Source organism: Schistocerca cancellata, chromosome 8, assembly GCF_023864275.1.
Source record: "Schistocerca cancellata isolate TAMUIC-IGC-003103 chromosome 8, iqSchCanc2.1, whole genome shotgun sequence".
NCBI classification, from domain to species: domain Eukaryota; kingdom Metazoa; phylum Arthropoda; class Insecta; order Orthoptera; family Acrididae; genus Schistocerca; species Schistocerca cancellata.
Window position 1 is genome coordinate 461,781,117 of NC_064633.1, and position 13,364 is coordinate 461,794,480.

The 13,364-nt window shown below is 39.0% G+C and overlaps 1 protein-coding gene across 2 annotated transcripts in view; it reads left to right on the forward strand.

Moving 5' to 3' along the window:
• Positions 1-13,364, forward strand: part of LOC126094946 (gamma-tubulin complex component 2-like) — a 202,248-nt gene that overhangs the window by 62,053 nt on the left and 126,831 nt on the right. For both annotated transcript variants that reach the window (XM_049909597.1, XM_049909598.1), the window contains exon 6: positions 7,598-7,881. In XM_049909597.1, the coding sequence (XP_049765554.1) occupies positions 7,598-7,881 (284 nt within the window). The remainder of the gene's footprint in view (positions 1-7,597; positions 7,882-13,364) is intronic.

Consider the following 13,364-nt stretch of genomic DNA (forward strand, 5'->3'; position numbering starts at 1 on the left):
TTGATGTCTAGTTGATGTGGCTTCCCCATCTTTGCCAGTGTAAGTGAACGTGCTGGTCACACCCTAATACTATTTGATGCCTCAGTAACACCAGCCGACATACAGACCGCTCTTCAAGTTTGCATTATTTCAGAGCTCTGATCCTTTCCTGTCTCGATTATGGGAATCTGGCATAAGACTTGGCATCACCTTCAGCGTTGTGGATGCTGGATGCGATACACCATTGTGAGGTCCAACTTGCCATAAGTGCCTTTCAGATCAGCCCTGTTAACAGCCTACTTTTGGAAGATGGGGTCCCTCCACTATGAATCAGGCACCAAAGCTTTACACATTTGCTGCTCTTCCAAGCATATGAACTATTGTGTCCATTTTCCTTGGCAGCGGGATCGACCTTCCACAACAGAGGCCCATGACTAGTGTCACGATCACATGTACTTTCTTTGCTCTGAACTCAACTTCACCCACTGTTGCCTCATGACAGGGAGCAATCACATACTTCTCTATGGTGTGCACCCCATCCGTAGATCTGTCTCGACCTGTCCCTGGCCGTCCTTGATGCGGAAGTGGTATATAGTGATGGCTTATGGTCAACATGACTGGGTTTTGCCTACACACATGTAGGTTGCAGTGAATGGCGCTCCCTGTGTATTCACTGCATAATTTATATCCTTTGCTCCAACCCTCTGTAATGTTTGTTCTTGCTATGGCGAGATGTTCTTAGTTGGCAATGACTCCATTAATAGTCTTCTTTTGGCGATTGATCAGTGCTTCCCTCGACACCCATCAGTTGTGACTCTCCAGGATCTCCTTTCTGATCCCCATCAAGCTGGACAGTAAGTCTGTTTGTGGACCCCAGGTCATATTGGGATTCCAGGGAATGAATATACTGACCTATTGGCCAAGTTGGCCAGCTGGCTGCTTGCTATGGAGATGGTTTACTGGAATCAGACCTTTGGTTGACTTTACATCTACATCTACATCCATACTCCGCAAGCCACCTGGCAGTGTGTGGCCGAGGGTACCTTGAGTACCTCTATCGGTTCTCCCTTCTATTCCAGTCTCGTATTGTTCGTGGAAAGAAGGATTGTTGGTATGCCTCTGTGTGGGCTCTAATCTCTCTGATTTTATCCTCATGGTCTCTTCGCGAGATATACGTAGGAGGTAACAATATACTGCTTGACTCTTCGGTGATGGTATGTTCTCGAAACTTTGACAAAAGCCCGTACCGAGCTACTGAGCGTCTCTCCTGCAGAGTCTTCCACTGGAGTTTATCTATCATCTCCATAACGCTTTCGCGATTACTAAATGATCCTGTAACGAAGCGCGCTGCTCTCCGTTGGATCTTCTCTATATCATCTATCAACCCTATCTGGTACGGATCCCACACTGCTGAGCAGTATTCAAGCAGTGGGCGAACAAGCGTACTGTAACCTACTTCCTTTGTTTTCGGATTGCATTTACTTAGGATTCTTCCAATGAATCTCAGTCTGGCATCTGCTTTACCGACGATCAACATTATATGATCATTCCATTTTAAATCACTCCTAATGCGTACTCCCAGATAATTTATGGTATTAACTGCTTCCAGTTGCTGACCTGCTATTTTGTAGCTAAATGATAAAGGATCTATCTTTCTGTGTATTCGCAGCACATTACACTTGTCTACATTGAGATTCAATTGCCATTCCCTGCACCATGCGTCAATTCGCTGCAGCTCCTCCTGCAGTTCAGTACAATTTTCCATTGTTACAACCTCTCGATACACCACAGCATCATCTGCAAAAAGCCTCAGTGAACTTCCGATGTGACTTTACACAGTCAGTTGCTGGTTAGGAGCATGGTTTGGCGTGCCCTGGTTTCTTGGAACAAACTGTGAGCAGTAAACAGGCCACAACCCTGTGCCATTCTTCCCTTCATGCTCCTCACTGGGAATTTACCATTCTGTGTGCTTCACATTGGGCACACTTGGCTGACCCTTGGCCACACCCAGTGACGTGAGGATCCACCACACCTTTGGTGTCCTGCCTATCTGATGGTGACCCACATCCTACTAAAATGCCGAGTTTGATCACCTTATGGCAAAATGTTAAGCTTGTTGATTGGCTGCCTCTGGTGCTAGCTGACAATGCAAAAGTGGCTGATCTGGTTTTACATTTTAACCCTATCCTCTCTGTGAAGTAGGGCAAATTGGCCCTCTCAGCCCCTTGAAGGATTGGAGGAGTGTCGCATCACCTGCTATTTCCTGTGGGATCCGTGGCTGCCTCACTTGGTGGCCTGACCTGGCCTGGACATCACATTGTTGTGATGCAGCAGCCAGTTCCCTTGATGCCAAAGTTTGGGCTGTCGCTGCCGCACATTTTCACGGAGCTGTCGCAAAATGTCAAATTATTACGTGGAATGCACTGTTTGGTTGGGTGGGACGAATTCTTATTGCACAATTCCATTGGTATAAAAGAAAACTATGATCGTGCTCTTCACTTTGCTCTTCACCTGTCTTGCTTTTTTTGGGTCTTGGAGAGCAAAGCACACTGTAATATCAGTTTGTCTGTCCAGTGTGTAGATTTAATTTATGGTAACAAATAACGTTAAGATAATACAAACCCTATGAAATGTGTGAAAAATACTACGATTTATTCAGCACATTGAAATAAGTCACTGTTGAATAAATGAACTAGTTTGAAACCTGTCAATGGTGAATCATAGTCCACTAGAGCCAAAAATCAAACAAAATAGTTCAACCAGAATCCAGGAATACAAAGCGAAGTTGACATACACAGTAGCAAAGTTTTCCAATATAGTAATCCAGTCCATAGGCAATGGCTAGTTTTCAGGATTTGATGAGACGATGTCACTAACTTGTTGATAATTGCATGGTTGCTGCAGGACATTGTATTCTGGGCATGTACTGTAGTAGGAGCATATTGCTAGTGTCCATAGTGTGGGCCATCATGACTGTCAATGTGGGCCATAGTGACTTATCAGTGATTGTGATGTTGATATCAACGTCTTTGTTAGAGCTTGAGTTGTGAAGCATTATGTGTTGCAAGAAATGAATAGCCTAGGGATTCATTTTCACCATTTGAGTCATTAACAGATCATGTGGATGTACATTTATTAACTGATCCACTAATATGTTGTACTTATATGAGCAGTTGTTATTTACAGATTGTTTAATTTGTGTGTGCTAACAGTATTTGTAGAACAGGAGCTTCTGCTTACCGATTGCTGCAAAAGGAATAGCTAATACTTGTAAGCAACAACCTATCTCCTTGTGGCATAGTACAAGTTAAAATATTACATCCAGAAAGTTCCCTAATTGAAGAAAAAAAATAACTATGGGGAGTGGACCTATCACACGTTCATATCTGGAGTGGGAGTCAGTTGTGAATAGGGTGATAGCAGGTAGAAAAGGTGCATCTACAGATTAAACAAGGAGTATTTCAATTGTTCTGATGTCTTTTGCATATGCATAGCAAGTACACTGTCTCTAGTGGCTGAGACTCGGCAAATCCGTGTGGTGGTGGTGGTGGTGGTGGTGGTAAGGGGGTGAGGGATTTGGCAGAAGATCTGTGTGTTTTTTCAGTACTTGGGTTTACTTGAATTATCTCCTTGGTGACTGAACAAATGTATGCATCAACAATTAGGCTATCCTATTTAAAGTGAAGTTGATCAAATTCTTTGTGGTGCCTTTGGAAACTTGATGCTTGTGTGAGCTAGAAGTATAAGAGCCTAAGAGCCCCCCCCCCCCTCTCAGGTCTGCCTTGCAAGTGCAGTTTTTTCATTGGTAAAAGTTTATCTGTTTTCGTGATCAATGCTGTACATTAACACATGAACAAGAGTGGAATACATTTTTTGCTCATTTTGATTTAACATATAGAATAAAACTTTGTTCTAACCACAACAGCAAAACAAAGTTCTTAAGAGTGATAATTAGAGTGGGAATATCTAACCAGCAGTTAGTCATGCTTTTTAAATGCCTTGCTCACAAACTCCTATCAAGGTAGAGTTGCAGAGGTTGATGTTTGCTGACTAGACAGCTGTACAGACTGAGACACAAGATTATGAGAAGCAATGTAGTCGTATCCTATGCTGCTAAGATACCATGTTTCATTTCATCAGCAAACATTTTGGAGCAGCATTGTCACTTGAAGATAGCGGCACTGCATATGGACTGATACTCTTTGCAGTAAATATTTGATTCAGTGCATTCTTGAACAGAACCACTTCATTAGCATTCTATATTACTTGCATGTACTATACCCTCCATCTCCTTCTTGGTCCAAGATACATAACTCCTAATAGGTTTACTTTTCCAAATCATTGGTTTATTTCCCAGAGTTAGACTAACACAACTATACCAACATTTTCTTTTGACAGTTCCTCTGTAGAGCTCCAAATGCAATGTCCCTGCCTTTTCACTCAGAGTGTGGTAAGATACAGAGTACTATTGACAAAGAGTATTGTTGACTGTGTCCACATTACCATCCCCAAATCAATTTCTCCATGTAAAAAAGGCTTGTTCTGTGATCTGAGGTCATTTCCTTAAATTTACCAGCTTCATCACTAAGGAGTAGCCGTTATGTCTAATAACAAATCACAGATGGATTATTTTGTGTAGTAAGGTACAGTATCTAAAAGAACATGAGCTTGATGTACTAACATTGTTTGAAATGACTAGTAGCAGTTGGGGAAAAATTAGTCATGGTGATTTGTTTAGTCTGATACAGTTGACTTCTGGAAGCATACCTCCTGTTCTCACTGACCTAAAAAGCAACTCCAGGCATATTGACAGATGTAAAAACATATTGTTGTTGTGGTCTTCAGTTCAGAGACTGGTTTGATGCAGCTCTACATGCTGCTCTATCCTGTGCGAGCTTTTTCATCTCTGAGTAACTACTGCAACCTACATCCTTCTGAATCTGCTTAGTGTATTCATCTCTTGGTCTCCCTCTACCATTTTTACCCTCCACGCTTCCCTCAATACTAAATTGGTGATCCCTTAATGCCTTAGAACATGTCCTACTGACATTCTGTTCAACTGCTCTTCCAGGTCCTTTGCTGACTCTGACAGAATTACAATGTCGTTGGCAAACCTCAAAGTTTTTGTTTCTTCTCCATGGATTTTAATTCCTACTCCAAATTTTTCTTTTGTTTCCTTTACTGCTTGCTCAATATACATATCAATAACACCGGTGATAGGCTACAACCCTGTCTCACTGCCTTCTCAACCACTGCTTCCCTTTCATGCTCCTCGACTCTTATAATTGCCGTCTGGTTTCTGTACAAATTGTAGATAGCTTTTCGATGCCTGTGTTTGACCCCTAAGATAAATTGTAGGGTCAGTATTGCATCACGTGTTCCAACATTTCTAAGGAATCTAAACTGATTTTCTCCGAAGATGGCTTCTACCAGCTTTTCAATTCGTCTGTAAAGAATTCATGTTAGTATTTCGGGATTTTTGGGATTGGAATTATTATATTGTTCTTGAAGTCTGTGAGGGTATTTGGCCTGTCTCATACATCTTGCCATGTTGTGGCATGCTCTCCCAAGACTATCAGTTCTAATGGAATGTTGTCTACTTCCGGGGCCTTTCTTTGACTTAGGTCTTTCAGTGTTCTGTCAAAGTCTTCACACACTATCATACCTCCTATTTGATCTTCATCCAAATTCTCTTTCATTTCCATAATATTGCCCTCGAGTACATCACGCTTGTGTAGATGATCTATAAACTCCTTCCACCTTTCTGCATTCCCTTCTTTGCTTAGGACTGGTTTTCCATCTGGTTCTCTTTTCTGTTTCTTTAATTTTCCTGTAGGCAGTATCTATCTTACCCCCAGTGATATATGCCTCTACATCCTTACAGTTATCCTCTACCCATCCTTGCTTAGCTGATTTACATTTCCTGTCACTCTCATTTTTGGGACGTTTGTATTCCTTTTTGCCTGCTTCATTTACTGCATTTTTATATTTTCTCCTTTTATCAATCAAGTACAATATCTCTTCTGTTACCCAAGGATTTCTACTAGCCCTCGTAGTTTTACCGACTTGATCCTCTGCTGTCTTCACTATTTCATCTCTCAAAGCTACCCATTCATCTTCTTCTGTATTTCTTTCCCCTGTACTTGTTGTTTTCTGACGCTCTCTCTGAAAATCTCTACAACCTCTGGTTCTTTCAGTTTATCTAGGTCCCATCTCCTTAAATTCCTCCCATTGTGCAATTTCTTCTGTTTTAATCTACAGTTCATAACCAATAAATTATGGTCAGGGGCTACATCTGCCCTGGAAATGTATTACAATTTAAAACCTGGTTCCTAAATCTCTATCTTACCATTATGTAATCTAGCGGAAACCTTCCAGGACCTCCAGGCTTCTTCCATGTGTGTAATCTTCTTTCATGATACTTAAACCAAGTGTTAGCCATGATTAAATTATTCTCTGGGCAAAATTCTACTAGACTACTTTCCTCTTTCACTCCATACCCCAGTTCATAATCACCTACAACTTTTCCTTCTCTTCCTTTTCCTGCTATCAAATTCTAGTCTCCCATGACTATTAAATTTTCATCTCCCTTCACTATCTGAATAATTTCTTTTATCATTTCTTCAGTCTCTTCGTCATCTGCAGAGCTAGTTGGCATATAAACTTGTACTGCTGTGGTAGGCATGGGCTGTGTGTCTTTCTTGGCTACAATAATGCATTCACTATGCTGTTTGAAGTAGCTTATCCGTGCTCCTATTTTTTTATTCATTATTAAACCCACTCCTGCATTACTGTATTTATGAACCTGTATTCACCTGACCAGAAGTCTTGTTCCTCCTGCCACTGGATTTCACTAATTCCGACTATATCTAACTTTAACCTATCCATTTCCCTTTCTAAATTTTCTGATCTACCTGCCCAATTAAAGGATCTGACATTCCAGGCTCTGATTCGTAGAACGCCAGTTTTCTTTCTCCTGATAACGATGTCCTCCTGAGTAGACCCCACCTGGAGGTCTGAGTGGGGGACTATTTTACCTTCGAATATTTTATCCAAGGGGACGCCATCATCATCATCTAACTATACAGTAAAGCTGCATGTCCTCGCAAAAAAATTACAGCTGTAGTTTCCCCGTGCTTTCAGCCATTCACAATACCAGCAGAGCAATGCCATTTTGGTTAATGTTACTAGGCCAGATCAGTCAATCATCCAGACTGTTGATCTTGCAACTATTGAAAAGGCTGTGCCCCTCTTCAGGAATCACATGTTCGCCTGGCCTCTCAACAGATACCCCTCCATTGGGGTGGCACCTATGGTATGGCTATCTGTATCGCTGAGGCATGCAAGCCTTCCCACCAATGGCAAGTTCCACGGTTCATAGGGGTGTATAAGAATATGCATATTATTAATAGCTAGAAGAGATACAGATTACTTGTGGTACTGCTCCAGGTAGCTTTATGCACACATTAATAACATATATTTAGTTTGTCTTCTTTACTTTCAGTGTTTCAATTAGATATTTGACCAGCCTCTGTAGTTTAGCATGCGAATATATATCACTAGTGTGCGTCATATTTTATATGTTCAACATTTCTTAAGCAGATACCTTTTTTTGCAGATTCTTCTTTAAGCCAACTTGCTAAAAAATTTTTTCCACTGGCATCACACTATTCAATTATTGCGCGCTTCATAGAAGAAAAGAGGCAGTTTGAATGTGGTCAGGTGAATCACGCTTTGGTAGCAGCAGTAGACAGTCTAATCAAAGAATACTTGGTATCAATATCACAGCTAGAGGCATACAATCATCGTGGCTCACTCAACTTACAGGAACTTTGGTTTTATATTCAACACTGGCAGCGCACCCTTGAGGTTCTTGCTGATATTGCTACTTTTATATGCAGGGTGAGTACTCTGGAAAGACTAAAGCTTTTACAATGGCATTTAGAAGCCATTTATTTTTGGCAATGGCTTCACCATACATTCCATTTATTAATTATGTTTTACATTCTCTGCCATAGTCTTATTTTTATGTCTTGTTTACATGTTTAAGTCATTGAGTCTCCTGTATTAGTTGAATTGTCTATTTCCTTTTTAAAGATGATGATCAACAATTGATGAGTTTGTGTCTACAGATGTTTGATTGGGCAGCAATAATTATTTTATTTTGTCGGACTCTTGATATCTATATAGAAATGTTTTTATATGAAACACCTGTATAGACTGTTGCATTATACACAAAGTTGAAAACCACAACTTTTTAAATTGGTCTACTCCTTTCACAAACAAATTACATACTAATGATAATACAGGCAATGGATGAGGCAATGCATGCAATAGATGAGGAAGATGAGAGAATGTGTATATACCATTGAGGTAATAAAATCTTCAATGCATATTGCTGTTTACCTTCACTATTATAACTTATCTGAAGAATCATTACTGATGGCAACAGTCACAACTAACAGCTCATGCTGCAAATGGAGGCAGAATGTACCAGTAATTTGCCGAGATTGGTCGGTGTTGGACTCTCATAGAAACCCAGATCCCTGCCTAGGACGCTCTGTGTGTGTGTGTGTGTGTGTGTGTGTGTGTGTGTGTGTGTGTGTGTGTGTGTGTGAAGTACAATCTAACTTTTGCACCATTTCAGTGCAGTAATGTGTTCATTGTAAGTAAGTACTTTTTTTTAATTTTAAATTCAGTGCATTAATGCAGTCTTAATAATTGAGTGTTGTAAAATGATCCTTTCATATAGTGTTCATGAAAAAAGAGCGTATTTGTTTTTAGTTGTAAATATTTGTCATGTATTATTGTTTTTCTGACATGTTCTACATCCTGGAGGACCTCCTCACTACAGATCAATTGGGATGAAACTAAATCTATAATTATAAATGCATTACTGATTCTGCTATATAGACATTGCTCAGGGACTGACTCAGAGTGTCAGCTTGCCGCTTGTTACTTTCCATACCTTCCCAGGTTGGAATCTGGTTTCAAACCCCAGTGTTTGGTGTTGTTGTTGTTTTTGTTTTCTTGTTGTTGTTCTGTGTGGTTCAAAGGCCTAGCTCAAGTCTTTCAATTGGATTGCAGGTCCCTTGAGTCCCAAACCTATTCCAGTAACCCTACGGGGGAAAGGGGACTTAACGTTTAATGTGGAATATGAGGCTTTACATTATTGAGATGTGGAGGCTAGGTTAAAGGCAGACTGAAATATTCTGACCAGGATTCAGTCCCAAGACCTTTCAGTTTCCCGGCACACGCTTTACCGTTAGATAACCATACCTGAGTAGATTCATATATCTGTTCATTTAGACATTGCTGTTTGGCCTAATAGTTACAGAAGTTTAAACTTAGTGCATTTGCAGCTGTAGCATACCTGTACCTAAGCAATAATCTCTTTTAAACAGTGAAAATACATTGTAGCAACCTAGTCCAGCAAAAGTTAAGTTTTAGTTCATGAAAGTTTTGTTATAGTTATGCAGTTTCTAATTTCGTACCACTTCAGTGTTCACAATATTATTAGTGATTCCTGATATGTCAGATTATTATGATTTACATTGAATGTGTTGTTCTTGTGTACCAAACTGACCTCCGTTTCTGTTGTTGTAAATATTTTCATCTATTGAACTGTTTGGATAAAATAAACTGTCGTTAAAAATTATGAGAATGTCATTTCTCAAAAATAATTTTAATTCCCATTTGCAAATAAAAATTTTCTGTAAATAGCATTTGTTCCTCTTAAATATAAATTATTTATTTAAAACTTGAAAACAGCATCCATTCTGGAACAATATTGTTGGTGAATATCTCTCCAATAATTTCAGTGCTCTGGAGACTGAGCCAAACTGAAAGGGGGGGGGGGGAGAGTTCAGAAGCAGTCTGATGGTACAGGACAGGACTTAAGGTGCAAACTAGACTAGAAAGACTAAGGTGGTCCCATAGCCAAGTAATTGTCACCAGAGGAAATGATGGAACTGGTACAGAACTTTCTAGGAGATGGGTATTAGTATGTTTAAACCAAGTACTCTGCTCAGTTGTTATCTGTGATTTAGGATTGTTGAGAAAGGATCTTTGAAGAAATTTTCATGTAATAAGAGTAGAAAGAGCAGTCAGTAGTGGTCTGAACTATAATTTCAGTTGTACAATTTAGGACGGCATCAAGTGCATTGCTGAGAATACTCCTCAGACTAATATGAAGGTGAGTATGATAAGTCCTGGATGAAGTGTTACGTGGAATGTGTTAACCCTTTATGACCAGAATTTTTGTTCTAAGATGTTGACAATTCTCAATTTTTGATGTCAGTATAGTAGCCTGGAAATTGCTTTAGTGAAAAGAAAGCAAGAAAAATATAATTTTCTTGGTCTTTTCCAAGAAAGGGATGTGAGAAACCCATTAGGTCATAATGGTACACTCATTGACAAGCATTACTTCATGGGATTCATTTTGACAAAAACAAATTTGTCTCTTGTTAACACACTAAAACAACTTATGTTCAGAACACATTGACTGAGTTCTAATTCTGTATTGTAAATAGCATTGTTTTCACATTTTCCATAATCAGGAATAAAATTTGACCATGATCTCCAAGATTTTGTGTTTGACTTTAATTGAAAATGAAAATCTGTTCTTTCTTAATTTGTTCTTGAGGATTAAGAGATATTTCTTGTTATTACTGCTATCTTTAAACTGAATTTTTTCGGCTTCTGGATAACATATGGTGTGGTGTCATTTTTCATTTGTTGGCCTGTAAATGGTTGAGTTCAAATTCTTCGAAAATATGGTTTGTTTCAGAATAACTACTTTCCTTATTCAATGGGAAAAACTCCTATAATAACCCCCTTATCTCCTAATTTTCTTGCCATGGCATGCCATGCAAAAATACGAAGCAATAGATCTGATGGAACTTAGAAAACAATATTTTCTACAAAAAATTTCCAAATATCTTCAATATTTTGTGCTTCTATGAAGTTATTAACATAAACAGGGTTACCATGAAATTGATGAATAAATGTGAAGATTACCACTGCACACACTCAAAATCAAGTGCAGAGTGACCACAACCTAACTCCATGCAACCAAATAGCGCAAAGACTGCAAGCACTGAGATTCGCAATAATACAGCTCTGGAGCGACAATAATACAGCTGTAAAAATTCTCTGATACATTAAAAATGTACCAAACTAAGAATAAAAGATGTGCCATAGTGCTGTTGGACTTCTAATGTTAGAAAATATTTTGGCCCTCCTTCTTTGGTGAACAGAAGTACCGCCAGATCATAAACAGTTTGCAGTACTTGGAAAACTGGCAAGAGAGTCATCCTCATATGGATGTGGTTGATGCATCATTCCACATTCAGTGATCTATATGTGAGACTGATGTATCACTCCTTATTCAGTCACATATAAGTGACATGGTTTGCCTGTGAATGCATCTGATATGAGGATACTTACATGTGTAATTACCAGATGCTTCCAGTCTCATTAAAGTTATCATCTCACTAGTTTCCAGTGTGTTTCCTAAATGAGTTTTAAAGGTAAATTTGTCCAAAAATCTACAGAATAAACATTTTTACAGTTGTAACAGTTACTAACTACACTAAATACTGCAGCTTGAAGTCATTAATTTTGAAGGACACTAATTTAGTTTCTTCCATCAACATCAGAACCTCATAAATAAAAAAAGGGTTACATTATAATATTGATACAGGAAAAGGAAAACACAGTATTTCAGTGGATGTTTGACATTAGCTCCAATTGGGTTTTGAAATAATTCACTAGTGAAAGTTGAAAATTTGTGCTGGACCATGACTCGAGCCATGATTTCCCGTGTTATGCAAGCGGTCACCTCAACCAATCTGTTGGAACATGCATTCTGTCTGACCCAGATTCTCAACTTATCGTACACTATGAAGTAGTGTCCCTGTCCATTTACCTCATTTGCTTGCAGCATTTCCTATACTCCTGCAAGAGGTTCGGACTCTATTGTGTGAAAACACTAAGAATATCATGGCAATCAAGCAGACACCTCATACATGTGTATAGTATAAATGAAAGGACAGTTGAATGTCAGCATATGTGTTGGGCTCGTCAAGCCTCACGTAGAAGTAATTGAAAATCAAACAGATGCATCTTGATTGATACTAGCTAATGCCATACTACTGTAGAACCAATAAGAGGAAATGGAGAGTGACTATATCCACAAAAAATTGGAGCCCGTTCCCAGGCCATAGAGGATTTATGAATATTTTGTTGACGGGCCCTTTTTTGAATGCTGTGTGACAGTGGCAGATCAGTAAACACACAAGCTTTTAGAACTGACAGTTTACAGCCTGCCAGCAGGATGTACAAGGGGCATTCCATAAGTAATGCAACACATTTTTCTGAAAGCAGGTTGGTTTTATGCACGATTCTGATATACCATGTTATTTCCCCACTCTTTTGGCTATTTTTCAACATATTTGTTAGTTATTTTTCAACATAATCTCAGTCAATATGATGACCTTACACCACTTTACAGTGTGAGTTAACGAGCATTGCACTCTCATTTAAATCTATCGCTGAAAGAGTCTGTCTACAGGAATTGTGAAATGAACCGTGTCATCGAGGACCATGTGCCACAAAGGCACAGATTCATTATCAGATGGGGAAATTCACAGGTGTCTATTGACCCTAAGTGCTGTAGTGTGTGTGTGAGACAGACGAGAACCTACGTCATAGGGAAACCCAGTAGAAGCTGTTTGTGGCCGGGGAGACATAGCAGTGTTAAATATGGTGGACCTAAGATCAGCTATAAAGGGAAACATTTATGGAAACTAATTAATTCCGTAGTAATGCAGGGAATCAAGCCACAGTAATCTTAATCTGCCATCCTCCATAAATTTTCACGGTGATACCAATAAAACATGAATATTGATCATATCTATAATTGAAATAATACAAAAGCCAAGATCGCTTAAATACTGTTTACTGGAAAACCGGTTTCAACACACTAAAAGTGCCATCATCGGATCTGAATGTAGATTAACATGTATAAACCATCTGGAATGTTAATCTACATTCAGATCTGATGATGGCACCTTTAGTGTGCTGAAACCGGTTATCCAGTAAAGCATATTTAAGCTATCTACAACAGAGTGAACACCCCACTACGCACTATGTGTTCACTGCAAAATTTCTATAATAGTTTAGGATTTACTGTTAAAGTGAAATTAACAAGTTCATTACAAAATCCTGACTGCTAAAATCTGAATGCTTTGGGCGATCTTAACAATCGACATTCATATAGAAGCGCATCATTAAAATGACAAATGTTGTAAATATCAACTCTGTAACTTTATTTGTTTAAAAGATGTAGAATATTAAATTATCAGTATTTTCAGTTAAGCATC